General features: G+C 28.9%; 1 protein-coding gene across 4 annotated transcripts in view; it reads left to right on the top strand.

The window, feature by feature from the left end:
• Positions 1-17,325, top strand: part of Tbc1d8-9 (TBC1 domain family member 8/9) — a 131,539-nt gene that overhangs the window by 21,011 nt on the left and 93,203 nt on the right. For all 4 annotated transcript variants that reach the window (XM_075364417.1, XM_075364419.1, XM_075364416.1 and 1 more), the window contains exon 3: positions 13,627-13,800. In XM_075364417.1, the coding sequence (XP_075220532.1) occupies positions 13,627-13,800 (174 nt within the window). The remainder of the gene's footprint in view (positions 1-13,626; positions 13,801-17,325) is intronic.

The raw sequence follows: 17,325 nt of genomic DNA, 5'->3' as shown, positions 1-17,325 counted from the left end.
AAATAATTTATTAGAAGTTTATTTTTTTAAATTAATTATATGTTCAAAAGGTATAGAAATATAATAAGAAAAAATACAATAGTTTCTGGATTATCCAACTTAAATAGTACAAATAAAACATTGGATAAAGAAATATGTTAGGAAATAAGCAAAATGATTGCAAATGTAGTAATATTTAAAAAGTAAGTGAAAATTAAGTAAATAATGAGTTTTTCTTAAACGTTTAATTACCAAGCTATGTGATCAGATAAAGGTTTTAATAAGATTGTGTTGCTTCTCTTTATTTTCGTAATAGGTTTGTTATGAGAGTTAAAATTTTTTTAAATATGATTACATGTACATTGTTATAAGTACATAAAGTATTTATGTATTATAAAGTATGTAGTGTTTGTGTAGTAGCTGAAATTACTGATCGGCGATTAAAACTGCATTTCTGTAATATTAGTTGACCCATGTTCAAATCCAGTTAAAGACACCTAAAATTCCAGTGCTTGCATTGATATTTTGGAACCAAATATATGTAAATAAAAAAAACCGGTTGACGATGGAAATGGAAGTTAACAAATCTAAATGCATCTATTTTTTAGAATAATTAAAATACAAAATATAGCATTAATATTTTATTAAAGTGGTATCTAAAAAAATAACTTTAATAATCTAGCAATATATTTTTTATACAATGGTACTGGCACTATTTTTTTTAATTTTTTTTTTTATAAAAATAGTTATAAATAATTAATTTTTATATTAATGTATTTGTTAAAGTTTTTTGTATTGCCTATTTCAGATCAGATATAAACTAGTAGTATAATTTGTAATAATAGTTAGCCTCTCGGTTGATTTTCATGCACACCTTTACCATCAGTCTACTATTTCAGGCCAGAATGTCTACCTAATCATACAGAAAGTTCATTTGAAAGAGATTTTTTCTTAGGTTTTTTTTTATTTTTACACCTTCACGAACAAGTTTTTCACTAACAAAGTACTTGCTTCACAGTTTTTTTTTTTTTAAATCTACTACTTTTATAAAACAGAAGTGTTCAGTTTCATTCAGTTGCAACTCTTGTTATTAAAATATATTTGTGTTATTTTATTAACACTATTTGTTTAAAGGTGATTGCTAATGAAGATTGTATGTACTGTCAGGAATGTATAGTGTGGGCTTATGGTAGTAGGTTGAGCTTGTTGCTATCATAACCCTGAAGTAAGTGATAAGGTTATTTATCAGCCAAGTTGTTACAGTAATCTTTATGTTTTTTTTAATTGTTTCTTGACTGGCTTATTGCTATGCATTCCTTTCTGTTTTAATCTCATTTACTACTGTAGAATGTCATTACTTCAAATCTTATACCCTCGTCATTTATTTTATATATTCCAATTTTTTTTCCTGTTAAGTTTTTACTTGTATACATCCTTCTATTATCAAATTAACTACACCTAGATATGTTATTAAATGATTCACTGATCTAGTTTGTCTCTGTAAGATTCTGTCACAAATTTTTCACATCTCCAATTAGAGCTCTTTGTTTCATATTTCTTACCCACTTAATTTTCAACTACCTCCGTAACATCACATATCAAAGTTCTTTATTGTTTTTCTTCTTGTTCTTACTATCCGTGTTTCATTACTTTAAAGCAGAGTACATCAAACAAGTACTTTTAAGAATTTTTTTTTAATTCTTAGATCTGTATTTGATACCAGGAGACTTTTTGGCATAAAGATCTTCTTGCATGTGTCAATATCTTGTCTTAATTCATCCATCCTTTGTAGATTTAATACATAAATAACTAAAATATGTAACTTATGACATATAATACACAGTATTAATTTGTAATTCTTCATTATTGTTCTCTTTTCTGTTTATTTTCTGTCTTTTATTGTCATTAGTTTGTTGTTATTTATTTCTTGAATAAACTGAATTTATTTCTTGGTATTAAATAATTATACAATATTTCTTCCAACTAATTTTTGGTTTCTGTCAAAAGAATATGTCAGTAAATCGTAACATCTTTGTTTTCTTTTCTTTGCTAGTTACTTTTACTCTCATGCTTGTCCTTCAAATTTTGTACTTCTTCTACTGTGAACAAATTGAAAATCAACATGGATAAACTGAATTATAGTCTCACATCTTATTTAGTCAGAGCTTGCTTTTTCCGGAGCTTGAATTTGGATTATAGTCAATTTCTCTTTAATCCTTCAAAATGCTTTTCATTATGATGTTTTGGCTTATATTTTTGGTTGATAACTTCACTGGGATTTAGATATTTTTACTCTTAGGTAACAATTGAACTAATTAACTTTAGAAATGAGAGACCATTTTATACATCAGTTAAAACATTTTTTCTTAAAATTTTAGTATCTGTAAAATCCTGAAAAAAATGTGTAAGATGATGAGTAAAATACAATGATATTTCTATATAATTAAAAAAAAAATTTTTAAGTATGAAGTAACAAATATTTTAAAAAAATAGCATTTTAAAACTAGTTTGCAGCCATAATCCACTAATGAATTTTTTAATCACATTTTATTATGTACGTAATAGAAAGTGTGTCAAATTATTTTCTCTGAATTTTATATACAGCTTAATTAGTAAAATAATAGATGTAAGTTGTACAATAAGAAAGATATAAATGTATAATTATAATTTGTGAAATTACATGTTTACCAAAATTGTTGCTCTAAATTAACAAAGATTTTATTTTTGACTTTAAAAAAATGATAAAATTGGAATTACAAAGTATAGCTTTTTTGAGTTTTTATTTCAATTTTTGAATTCCAAAATTGTTACTTTTTATATTTGATTAATATAAAAAATTAAAGTCCATTCTTCTTGCATGTAGCTGAATCATTTCTTAAGAAAAAGATTATAAATAATTTTGGCAAATTAGATTTGTTTATTATTGAATTTGATTTGTAATGTAATTCTAATTAATTTAATAAAACTACTTTAAGATGTAACCTGTTGTAGTTTTATGCTAACTGTTTGTTGTTCTATATAAAAAAGATTAAACATAGCATCTTATATTCAAATTTTGTAATATGATTTATAAAAATACTTTCTTGGTACTCTTCTGTTGGTGTCAAGAAACACTAATGGCAGTTTTAAAGCGGGTTTACCAACTGAAAATCTTGTGAATTAAATTAATTTTCATTTTTTTAAAATTATGTTAAAAAGAATGTTTGCTACTATTACATTGTATGTAATAACTGTGTTAAGGTATTTGAAATAATAATTGTTTGATTGAAATGCTTTTTAGTTATTGTATTAGTTTAAATATTGACTTACTTTTTACCCTGGAGGCCAGTTAGCAGCAATGTAAGCAATGTAAGTGAGGATTTTCTGAAATAAATCACAATCTTTATCATAGTGATGCCACATCAACTGTATACGATGCAAATCTATTATTCCTTTATCTGTGCTTCACCTCATGCTAATTTCCATGTACTTTCTATAGTTTGATTATGGCCTCCTGTTTGTGGGTCTACATAATTTTGCAAATAATTTAACTGTTTGGTGGACATAGTTTCCCGGCAGGTTTGCAATTTTCTGATGTGCCTGCCATTCATCTGAAGTAGTTAACAATCTTAGTTTTATGTAATTTATTATTAAAGGCATTAAAGTTTCTGTGTTTCTGTCTGGCACTATTAATACCAATATTACTACTAGATTCAGGAGTGCACTCATAAATTTTCCTGTACTGGAATGTTTGGTTTTGTATTAATGCAGAGTCCTAGAGTATGGTCTATAGCCACAGGCAGCTGGCTACAAGACAGTGTTATGAGAATTGCACATTCATTTCCAATAAAGAAGCAAAACTTATCTTTTTCTTGTGAAATTAAATTTCATGTTTAAATTTTTACATGACTGCCCAAAAAGGAGATTAATGTATTTAGGGTGTATGTGTGTATGTATGTATGTTTGTTTGACTGTAGCTGCTAAATGGCCGAACCGATTTAGATGTATGACCCTGCATTGGAATCCTTACATTACCAGTAATATTATAGGCCATATACATATATTAACTTAGCAAAATCAATTCTTTTTTTGTTATTGTATTTGTCCATTTTCCCTCTGTACCAATTGCATCAAACAGTGAAGTGAATAAACTATGCTTTTTACTTTAAAGTAAATACTGGTCAAGTAAAGTAAACCCTTGAGACTAAGTGAATAACCTTTTACTACTATTTATAAGTAAACACTTGTAACATTTGTAGTTGTCCGAGTATTTGCGAGTAGTTTTCCCATTTTGCTTTTACTTATCCAGTATTCTCTTTACTTATCAATACTTATATGATTCATATCCTGTACATCATTGTGTTTAGACACTTTTGTCAATATATCAAATGTTTCTCATGTTTTAATCAATCCAGCACCGTTTGCATGCCAGTCTTTTAGCAAACATCATCATGTCTAGTGAAGAGACTAATTTCGAAGTTCAAGAACCAGTAGAGCCATCTGCGTCAGAAAGTAGCAGAATGTATTTGGCAAATATTCTTAAAGACAACACCATTGTTTTAGACCAGTCTATGAGTTCTAAAAGAATTGTTGCCAAAGAAAAAGCATAGAACACTATTCAGAAGGAATATCAGAAAAGTGCGGGGAAGTCAATTACAGTAGAAAAAATTAAAAAATTTTTAAATAATATGAAAACAGTCCTTAAAAAGAAAACTGACAAAAATAAAAGTGGGAATAGAGCAGTGAAATTACTAAAATGGGAATCAAATCTCCTTGAGTTACTTGAAATTCAAGAAAATCCTGTATTGCATCAGATACCCGGAACAACCAATGTAGGAATTGAAAATAGGATTCAAGAAGATACCCCAATTCAGCCTACTAACAAAATCGCTAAAAAGTCAGTAGACGAAAATCATTCAAAACCAGGACAGATTGAAAAGCGTAAAAAAGAGAGACAGCATTGGGACACTGATGAAACAGCCGATTTATCAACCACTGATCTTCAACGACTTGTTCTCAATGAGCAGCTGAAACTTGCAAGAATGCTGATGAAGAGAGAGGAAATAAAAATTAAGGCAGAGGAGACAGAACTGGAACAAGAGAAAATTAATTACGTGTAATCATCTTCAACAGAACAGTGCGAAGTTAATGAAGAGAACAGAGATTTTGATCTCAGCGAATACATATTGTTGAAGTAATCCTTATTTTGTATTTCTGTAAAAAAATTATGTATTTAATTTTGTATTTGTAAGCCTTAATAAAATAAAATAAAAACCTATCACTTCCAAAAAAAAAAAAATATTAAAAATCCATTATACTTGCGGGGGCCGCGTGCGTATTTGTGTTAACATGCTCATTCATTTGCATGCGCACATGCAGGCACACACACCAGTATAAAATAGAAATATCCAGTATAAATGATTAATTTTGTTTTTTCTCTTATACTGATTTTTCTCTTTATTTATTTTTCTCCTGTTGTTTATGCTTATTACATTTTTTTATGTACAAAATGAAGTAAGGAAAAGGGTAACAAATTTATAGTAATAATAAATTTTATTAAAGTTTTTAATAAATGATAAATATAAAAAAATGGTAAAATGATAAGGAGTTTATTCCAAATCAATTTTCCAACAAAAAAGCTGTGATTCCATTTCTTCTTGCCTGCCCTCTGAGACGAATTCCATTCTCAAGTTCTTCTGGTTCTTCATTTTCATCCTCTTCTCTTTCATAATTGATATTTTCTTCTAACTCACAATATTCGTCATTTAAATGTTTCGCAACATTGTGTAAAACAGAACATGTCACAAATACTTTCGGAATTTTTCCCAATTTTACACGAACAAGATTCACCGATATCAGGAACCGTTTCTTAAGTTGACCAAAAATGTGTTCAATAACAACTCTTTCTTTAGAATGTTGTTTATTGAACACTTCTCCCTGCCTGTTTCCCCCTGGTTTAAAAGGTGTTATTAACCATGGGGCAATTCCGTACCCACTGTCTCCCAAAAGTACCATTAAATTTAGCCATGGTTTGGCAAACACTGCTCCGTCACCAAATGCGACTGTCATGGGAGCTATCCGGCCAAGAAGCATCAACGCTAGTGATTTTTTCAGTGGAATCACATGTTACCTGAACGTTGATGCTGGGATATTTCTTACGGTTTATGTAACAGTCTCCGTAGCGTGTTGGTTTATTTATTTCTAAGTGCGTGCAATCCACAGCACGTATTACGCTCGGCATTTTAAAGCGAGAACTCCATTTTCTCTTGGCTTCATTTAACTCATGAGCATTCTGTGGCAAGTGAATCCACTCAGATGCCTTTTCATTTATTTTATTCAGAACGTAATCGAAAGTTTTGCATACTGTAGAACATTAAATCCCGAAGTTTTCACTGACACCGTTTTGAAATCCAGGGTCAGATAAGTGCCGCAAAAATACTTCCATCTTCTGTTGCGATGACAGAGCACCTCCTCGCTTTTCATTACTTTCTTCCAAAAAAGCATTCGTCAAAAATTCAACTGATTCTTTTGTAAAAGGAATTAGTTCTTCATATCTTCTTCGACTCAATGCTCGCCTTTCTTTGTAAGTTTTTGGTTGACGAATGTTGACAAAGGCAGCCATACCAAGTATAAAAAAATTAAATGAAAGTTTGATAAGGTTACTAAATAGCTACCTTGAAATTCTACCAGTAAATACTTTAATACTCTTCCGAACTTAGGATTTTATTCACTCATTTTAAGTAAAGTCTGACCGGAATCAGTAATTGCGTATAGTTACAAGTAAACGCTTGATAAGTAAAGGTTATTCACTTCCCTGTTTTACAATTAAAGAGAATACTTGTCAAGTATTTGGTTTACCGTTGTTTATTCATAGAATGCAAGTAAACACTTGTATAATTGCAAGTAAAAATAAATTCTGGTTTTTATTCACTTCACTAAAAGACAAAAGTATAACACACTTTTCCGCCAACAGTACAGAATTCATTAATGCCTCTTACCTTATTCTTATCGTTTTCCCATTTTAAGAGTGCTTTTAGGGTTTCCCTCATTGTCAGTTAATAAAAATGTTTTTAAATTACACATTAAACTCAAAAACATTAAAATTGTTGCATATTATAAAAATAGGTAGTCAAAAAGTTAAAATAAAATATTTCATGTGGCCAGCCACACATACAGTACTGTACTAACATTATTTAAAATTTTTATTTAATAAATTATATGAATGTGCTGTTATCTATGACGGTTTTGATAAGAAAATCATTATCAAACTCTGTCTGTTCATTATTCAAGTTAAAATTTTGTCTATCCTTGTATATATAATATTTTTCTGCAATATATTTTATAATATCTATTTCTGCATCTAGTTTTTCTTTATTATCCTGTGTGTAATATATTACTCTATTTAACATGTTTGTAAATGTATTAATTTTATGTGTCCAAGGATGATTCAATCTTCTGTTAATAATTATTTTACTAGTTGTTGGTTTCCTACATATAGATGGTATAATTTTATTACTTTTACTAATTTCTATGTCAACATCTAAAAAATTTATTTTTCTGTATTTGCCTGTTTCAATGGTAAATTTTTAATTATTATGATAAGAATTTAAGTTTTTTAAAATTATTAAATGTTCATTATTTATAACAGGTTCATAGACTACCAAAATATCATCAACGTACTGAACCCATAATTGAATTTTATGAATGCGAGTAATACCATCAACCATCCTATTCTCAAACTCCTGTAAATAAATTTTGGACATAATGGCCAGTAATGGAAATCCCATGTGCAAAGTATTATCTTATGTGTAAAATTCATTGTTAAACTCAAATAGTTTAAACTTTGTTAAACTTAAATAGTTTTGTTGACATATATTTCTTCTAATGATAGTTATATTATTATCGATAAATTTTGGATCTTCATTATTAATTTTCAGTTTATTTCTTATTATACATATAGTTTGATCTATAGGGATATTAGGGTATATGTTAGTTATGTCATAACTTATCATTTTTGTATTTTCGTTCACTATTAAATTATTTAATTTGTTAAATTGTACCCATTTTTTACAATGTACTTATTTAGTAAATTGATTTTAGATTGAGTATTTTATCGATTATTTTAGTAATAAAAAAACAAGTTGCAGATTTTAAATTAATTAATGGATCAATTGGGTTATCTTGTTTATGTATTTTAGGAAGACCAGTAAGTTTGGGGACAAGTGGTTTAAATGGATGTAATCTAGTGTGATACCTCATATTATTATTATTATAATTAAAGATTGCCTTATAATTTATTAAACTTTTTGTAATTTTTAGAAATTTACTGGTTGGGTCTTTTAGTTTTGTAAAATTATTTTCACTTATATATTTTTCCATTAAATTATTTTATTTATCACTTAACATAATAACTGGTGTGTTATTTTTGTCTCATTTAAGTAGAATACAATTATTTTCTTTTAAATTATATACTGCCTTTTTATTGAAAAGTAGTTTCTTATTTATATATATATATATTTTTAATTTTATAAATGTTATTACTGATAACATTAGATAATCTTTCTTTAGCTTCTTCATTATGGCTAATTCTGTTAATATTAATCCTGGTATCAATAATAATATTTTTGATAATTTTATTTTTAATATTATCTAGTAGATTAAATTTAAAAGCATTAGCTATTATTGATTTCTCATCACTGAATTTTACATTCATTAGATTTACAAAGTCTTTATTATCAGAATTATCTAAAATTCATGTGTTTTTACCAAACTCAAATTATCTTAAAAAATATTTTTCCATTATTACCATTTTTTATTTTAATTAGACTACTTGTCTATGTATATATATATATTAGCCCTAATTAAATCCATTATATAATTAAACATGACATTACCTAAAATTTTTAATTAATAAAGTTGAGTATTGTACAATTTAATATTTATATGGTTTCTTCAATAATATCCTTGTTTCACTTCTTGTTTTACTCTATATCTCTCTGCTAACATTTTTGTTTTGGGTAAGATTTTATTATATTAAAGAAAAACTAGATGTAGAAATAGATATTATTATAAAATGTATTGCATTAATTGATAATATTTATAAAAAACAGAAATTGAAATCTAATAATGCAGCAACATTGATACCTATGAATAATAAATGTGATGATGAGAATATTTATATAAAATACTCCTGTACTAACAAGATTATTGAAAATGTGGTTAATGTTTATAATGATAAAAAATGTAAACCAGCATATAATCCATACAATCATATAATAAAACATTTTAAAATCCGTAATCATAATGATAATGATCCTAATAATTTTTGTGGTATCTATAAAATAACATCCAATGATTGTAACAAAATTTATATTGGGAAACTAGTAGATCATTTAGGGTAAGGTTTGCAGAACATTTTAGATATTATAAAAACAATAAATTAGGTTTCTCCAATCTCGCAGGATATTTAATAATCAATAAACATTTAATCACCGACTCAGATACAAATTTAAAAATAATAAAAATTGTACAAGCATATGATAATAATAGTAAAATATTAATTATTTTAGAAAAATATTATATATACAAGTTTAGACAAAAGTTTAACTTGATTAATGTACAGACAGAGTTTGATAATGGTCTTATCAAAACTGCCATAGATAACAGTACTGTATGTGTGGCTGGCCACATGAAATATTTTATTTTAATTTTTTGACTACTTATTTTTATAATATGCGACAATTTTAATGTTTTTGAGTTTAAAGTGTGATTTAAAAAAATTTTAATAACTGATGATTCTAGGGGAAACCCTAGAAAGAGCTCTTAAAATGGGAAAATAATAAGAATAAGGTAAGAGGCATTATTGAATTCTGTACTGTTGGTGGAAAACTATCATACTTTTGTCTTTTATATATATATATATATATATATATATATATATACATACATATATCAATGTTGTGGTGATTTGCCAGTTGAAACACAAGCATTAACGAATTGAATTAATGGACTGAACTGTGAGCCTCTGTCAGCATGTTAGCTGGGTTTAAACTGAATCAATTATATCAAATGAATAATTTTACAGAAATATAGAATTAGATTTATGTTAAATAAAATAAAATTATATTAAATAAATATAAACAATTTTTGTTTAATAATAATGGGCTTCTTGTGGAGACTGCATATGAGGCTAGAGTAATGAGGTGATGTGAGGACCTCGTGTGAGGTTAGACTAATCATCACCATCTACTGTTAACAAACAGGGTGCTCCTGGGACGCTGTTTTGAGAGGTGCAATGGGGTGCTGTTATAATATCTCTGCAAATAATTTTTCGATTTTCAAAATTCAGATGGGGTATTTGTTAATAAGTTGAAGGCTAATTTTTGCGTGCATCAGGTACATTCTTGACCTAACAGATCACGGTTATTTGTAAATGTTGTTATATCTTTGCAACTAATCATCTGATTTGCAAAACTCACGATAAAATGGAGTATTTACTAGTATATTACAAAATCATGGTGGAACTGAACCAGAACAAAAATTAAAACCAATATACTCAGAAAAATCGAGTAGTCTGCACTATGCCGAGACCAGCTTGAGCTCAGTGAGCTCCCACAATGGTCTTTATAGAGTTTAATGACAGTATGATTAGAGGTAATGCTCTGTCTACATTGGATTGAGGATCAAGTCCACTATTGTTGAAGTTGATGCTTTAGGGAGACAGGGCAAAGTGGAATGGCGTATACTGCCACTAATATTGTGATGGTGCATAAACTACAAGGAACTGGTGTTGTAGATCTGAGCTCTAACATCTTTCCCAAAGCCAGGCCTATGTAGCATTGAGTCGTGTGAGACAATTGGAGAATTTAGCCATTAGTTGTTTGGATTCCAGAAAATTGGTGTATGATCTGTATGATAAAAACTCTCTTGAGGAACTCAATTGCTTGAGAAATCTGCAAGTTTAGATTGGTACACGCCAATTAAATAAATAAATTGAAATGTTTACAGATTCCTCATTTTCCTTAGTACGTTAAATATGTTATATCTGTAAGTTTTCAAGTCGTGAATTTTTTTTATGATCGCAAAAAAATATTAAATAATAAAAACAATTATAAAAATTAAAAAAACAACTGCCAAAAGAATAATAAAAAATAAATAGAACTAAAAAAAACAACAATAAATCAAAGTGAAAATAAAATAATTTATAAAAAATAAAAATCTACTTCAAAAAATAATAGTGCTAAAAAGTTACAAATAATTATATTTTTATTAACTAAAGTAAAAGTATTTTCAACAAATAATCATTTTTTAAGTCTGCACCACCCAACACAACTTTACTAAACATAAAGTTAGGTAAAGTTAGTACCTCAACTGACCTCTAAACAATTAAACGGGATTCGCACTTGTAAAATGGGATCTCAAGAGCATATAAGAGAGAACATCTCATAATCATGCCTCATTTTGAGTTCGCTAAGCATATACTTGGTGATAATATATATATATCTAAGCATCTATAAAGTATTGCAATATCATATTTTTATATGTCGCATTTTATTGTTGTATTATATTTTTGTAGATCTAATTTTATTTTTGTAAAACTTATGTTATACCAATTTTGCATTGTTGGAAGCAGGATTTATATTATATAAGATTGTAGATATTTTTTGTTGAATGGTTTTCTTGTTATTTTTCCTAAGATTATCATCAGACATGTTTAAAATTTATATGGAATATACATTAATAAAAAAAAATACAGCCGAGTTGATAACCTCCTCCTTTTTTTAAGTTTGTTAAAAAGAAAACAAGGTATAGAAATAAAGGACTAAATATCGTTATGTAGTATTTAATTAAATAAAATAATGGGTGACCGATCAACTTTCAGAGAGGTTTAATTACTCTAAATATATTTTTCTTGTTATAGAAATAGCAGGCATTTAAGGTTGTTTAATGATTAAGCTCTCACCAGGTCTTACATCATTGAGAAAATTTTGTCCTTTGATGAAAATATTTACATATAGTCGTGGTGGAGGGGGGGGCTTCTACATAGAATAATTAATATTCAGAGCCCCCCAACTGCATTTAAATATTTTCATCGAAGGACAAAATTTTCTTCATCATTAGGCAACCTTAAACAATACTTTATTTTTCTACAACATGGAAAATATATTTAAACAAATTAAAACTGTGCGAAGTTGATCAGTCGCCCATTATTTTATTTAATTAAATACTGCATAATGATGTTTAGTTTGCTATTTTCAGTTTATTGTTTTTTTAGTTCAATTTATTTATTTTTTGGGTGTCGTGTTTTTTAATCTGTATAATTGCTTTTATTATTTCATTAGATTTTTAGCAAATTTTTATTTTGTTGTTTGCCTGCGGATATCCAAAAGCAAGGACAATTTTCGTGCGGTCTGATTTTTATAATTTACAGCAGTTTACTTCGTCACACACCATTTAAGGAACTGATAATATCTTTCATTAAGAAATAAAACTATGAATACTTATTGTTAAACTAAAACAAAGGCCAGACTTAAGTTAAAACAAATTCTATGTAAAAGGACAATTTTTTATTTGTCGCAAAAAGCACTACTGGAATGGTGTTCTGGCTCATTCCGGCACCAGTCACCCCGCTGACTAAGTTACAACTATTAAGTAATAACTTTTCTTGACATATAACTGAAGAGTACCAAAAAAACATTAGCTGTGCTTCTCACCTTGTCTGTAGGTGATACTACATGAGTATAATTATTAGAAATAGTATAATGTGTGTACGTGTGTGCACACACTTTTTTCTTTTTTGATACATATAACTTGGCTCTTTTATATATAGATCTTAAATAAATTATTGCTTAAACATGCATATATTTTCATGTACTGAATGGATATACTTTGTGTGCAATTGCATTAGGGTACTGATTTTATTTAATTATTCACTTAAAAAATCTGTTAATTAACAACTATTACATAAGCATTTTTATTCTGAAAATAATTGATAATTTTTAAATAATATCTGTCAAAAAAATTACTGCGTTTTAACCATCATTAATTTTTTTTAATATTTTTAGTTATCTGATCCAGTGTATGACACATTGGATTGGTTACAAAAATTAAATAGAATATGCAAACAAAAAAGGAAATCAGTATTTCAATTATTATTATAGCTATCTAACACCATATAAATTGTAAGAATTAGCTGTGATCAGAGATGGAAATTCACATATATTATTATAATATAAAAAAATATGCTAATATTGTGCGGTATATTGTGAGCATGCACTTTTATATTGTCCAAAATTGACTTGGTGATTCGTTACCCTCTTTGAAATAGTCATTTTCGGACTAAATAAGATGATTTGCTTAACTGAAAATGGGTTTACAAGTTGAGAGATAGTTCATCTCGCAGAATCTCTCTCTTTTGCTCTGTTTGGTTGTAGTGCTGATCATTCATTATTTTATGCAGCAACTGATGTGTGAACTAATAATGTAACTAATTTATCTTAATCTTATAAATTTGTTTAGTTTATTTTTCAAGTGATTTTGGAACTTGAAAGTCACTAGCTAGATCGTTCCATTTTTTCTCTTTATTAATAAGGAAAAGTAGAAGTGTAAAATAAATAATCAAAATTATGTTTCATTTTATAATGATGTTTTGTTTTGTTATATTTTCAGAAATAGCCTGTTCATTAACATTAAATGAAATACAGAATCATTGGGAATGGTTACATCAGAATCTTGATTGTTTAAAACATTTTGAAAAAGAGGAGGATGTCACTGAATTTGTTTTCTGTAAAATACAGTCTGTCATAGCAAATTCTGTTACGGAGTCTGTTGCAGCACCAGTAGGTAAGAAACTATATATAAATGAATCATCTAAATAGAATAATAAAGCACACTCACTGTTTGGGAGATGATTTTTGGTTGAATTAGGTAATCTTCAGTTTTAATTTTAATTATAACATCTCCCTCTATGAATCATGAGACCTCGCCGATGTTGAGGGGGCTTGAGTGCTCAGTGATACAGAGTAGCTGAACCGAAGGTGCAACCATGTCGTAGAGGTATCTGTTGAGACCCAGACTAAGGATTGATTCATGAAAGAGGGCAGCAGCTCTGTCAGTAGTTGTTAAGGGCATAGGTCAGGACGACTTAAACAGCCATATCAACATCACTCAATCTTCTGAGTACTGCGCAGCTGAAAGCATTGGAAAACTACAGCTGCTTTTTTTTACAAGACTGTAGCTTTCTGCATTTTCATATAAAGATGATGGAGGTGCCTTCCTTGCTAAAATATTCCGGAGGTAAACTAGCCCCCGTTCGGATCTCCAGGTTGGGACTAAGGAAGGGGTCGCCAGAAAATTAAAAAATAACTTTCTACGAGTCGGAGCATGCAATGAATAGATATAGTAGGAATTAGCGAGGTTCGGTGGAAAGAGGACTTTTGGTCAGGTGATTTTAGAATAATTAACTCAGCTTCAATTAATGGGCAGGCAGAAGTAGGTTTTGTAATGAACAAGAAGATAGGGAAGAGAGTAGAGTATTTCAAAATGCATAGTGACAGAATCATTGCAATAAGAATAAAATCATAACCTAAACCGACAACAATTATTAACATCTATATGCCTACAAGTGCCCATGATGATGATGAAGTAGAGTGTGTATATGAAGAAATTGACGAAGCAATTTCTTAACAGATAAAAGGGGATGAAAATTTAATAATAGTTGTTGATTGTAATGCAAACATTGGAAAAGGCAAGGAAGGAAATGTAGTGGGTGAATACAGGCTAGGCAAAATGAATGAAAGATGGGGCCAACTTATAGAGTTTTGCACGAAGTATAATTTAGTAATTGCCAACACCCAGTTTAAAAATCATAATAGAAGAATATACACAGGTAAAAAGCCAGCTGATATTGCAAGGTATCAGTTAGATTATATCATGGTTAAGGAAAGATTTAGAAATCAATTCATAGACTACAAAGCTTACCCTGGAGCAGACATTGATAGCGACCATAATTTAGTGATAATGAAATGTAGATCAGGATTTAAAACTTGAAGAATAGGTGTCAGATGAATCAGTGGGATTTAGAGAAGCTTGAGGAAGAGGAGGTAAAGAAGATTTTTGAGGAGGACATCGCAAGAAGACAGAGTAACAAAGATAAGGTAGAAAATATCAAAGAAGAATGGGAAAATGTTAAAAAGGAAATTCTTAAATCAGCAGAAGCGAACTTAGGCGCAACAAAGAGAACTGGTAGAAAACCTTGGATGTCAGAGGATATATTGCAGCTGATGGATGAACGTAGAAAATATAAGAATGTTAGTGTTGAAGAAAGTAGAAGAAACTATCGACAGTTAAGAAATACTATAATCAGGAAGTGCGAACTAGCAAAAGAAGAGTGAATTAAAGAAAAGTGTTCAGAAGTGGAACAAGAAATGAGCATTGGTAAAATAGACAAAGCATACAGGAAAGTTAAGGAAAATTTTGGGATACATAAATTAAAATCTAAAGTCAATTGTTGGTGGAATATATTGAAGAGTTATACGGAGGAAATGAATTAGAAAATGGTTTTATAGAGGAAGTCGGATGAAAGGGGAGAAACAATACTGAGATCTGAATTTATGAGAGCATTAAAAGATTTGAATGGCAGAAAGGCTCCTGGAATAGACAGAATAACTGCAGAATTACTGCGTAGTGCAGGTGAGGAAGAGATTGATAGATTATACAAACTGTTTTGTAATATTTACGAAAAAGGGGAAGTTCCGTCAGACTTCAAAAAGAGTGTTATAGTCATGATACCAAGGAAAGTAGGAGCAGATAAATTTGAAGAATACAGAACAATTAATTAGCTTAACTAGTCATGCATAAAAAATCTTAACGAGAATTCTATACAGAAGAATTGAGAGGAGAGTAGATGAAGTGTTAGGAGAAGACCAATTTGGTTTCAGGAAAAGTATAGAGACAAGGGAAAGAATTTTAGCGCTCAGATTAGTAGAAGAAGGAAGATTAAGGAAAAACAAACCAACGTACTTGGCATTTATAGACCTGGAAAAGGCGTTCGATAACGTAGACTGGAATAAAATGTTCAGCATTTAAAAAAAAATTAGGGTAAAAATACAGAGATAGAAGAACAATTGCTAACATGTACAGGAACCAAACAGCAACAGTAATAATTGAAGAACATAAGAAAGAAACTGTAATAAAAAAGGGAGTCTGACAAGGATGTTCCCTATCCCCGTTACTTTTTAATCTTTACATAGAACTAGCAGTTAATGATGTTAAAGAACAATTTAGATCTGGAGTAACAGTTTAAGGTGAAAAGATAAAGATGCTACGATTTGCTGATAATATAGTAATTCTAGCTGAGAGTAAAAAAGATTTAGAAGAAACAATGAACGGCATGGATGAAGTCCTACGCAAGAACTACCGCATTAAAATAAACAAGAACAAAACAAAAGTAATGAAATGTAGAAGTAACGAAGATGGACCACTGAAGGTAAAAATAGGAAGAGAAAAGATTATGGAGGTAGAAGAATTTTGTTATTTGGGAAGTAGAATTACTAAAGATGGACGAAGCAGGAGTGATATAAAATGCCGAATGGCACAGGCGAAACGAGCCTTCAGTCAGAAATATAATTTGTTTACATCAAAAATTAATTTAAACGTCAGGAAAACATTTTTGAAAGTATATGTTTGGAGCGTAGCTTTATATGGAAGTTAAACTTGGATGATCGGAGTACCTGAGAAGAAAAGATTAGAAGCTTTTGAAATGTGGTGCTACAGGAGATTGTTAAAAATTAGACGGGTGGATAAGGTAACAAATGAAGAGGTGTTCGGCAAATTGATGAAGAAAGAAGCATTTGGAAAAATATAATTAAAAGAAGAGACAACAGACTTATAGACCACATATTAAGGCATCCTGAAATAGTCACTTTAATATTGGAAGGACAGATAAAAGGAAAAAATTGTGTAGGCAGGCAACGGTTGGAATATGTAAAACAAATTGTTAGGGATGTACGATGTAGGGGGTATACTAAAATGAAATGACTAGCACTAGATAGGGAATCTTGGAGAGCTGCATCAAATCAGTCAAATGACTGAAGACAAAAAAAATCATAACATTAAAATTTTTTTTATGTTAATGTTGTAATATGATGTAAAAGTATACCTATAATAATAATAATAATAATAATAATAATAAGAAGAAGAAGAAGAAGAAGAAGAAGAAGAAAAAATAATTGTTATATGTGATAATTTATTTGTGTAATTAAGATAATTAAAAATACATTTTTTATTTAAAATATCTATTTAAATTATAATTAAAACTGAAGTGGTCTTCTGACTAAAATACAGTCCTTAAAATAGTGAGTGCTGTTT

Source organism: Lycorma delicatula, chromosome 4 (genome assembly GCF_047948215.1).
Source record: "Lycorma delicatula isolate Av1 chromosome 4, ASM4794821v1, whole genome shotgun sequence".
NCBI lineage: Eukaryota > Metazoa > Arthropoda > Insecta > Hemiptera > Fulgoridae > Lycorma > Lycorma delicatula.
The sequence above is the reverse complement of the archived record's forward strand: the minus strand, read 5'-3'. Positions and strand labels throughout refer to the sequence as shown.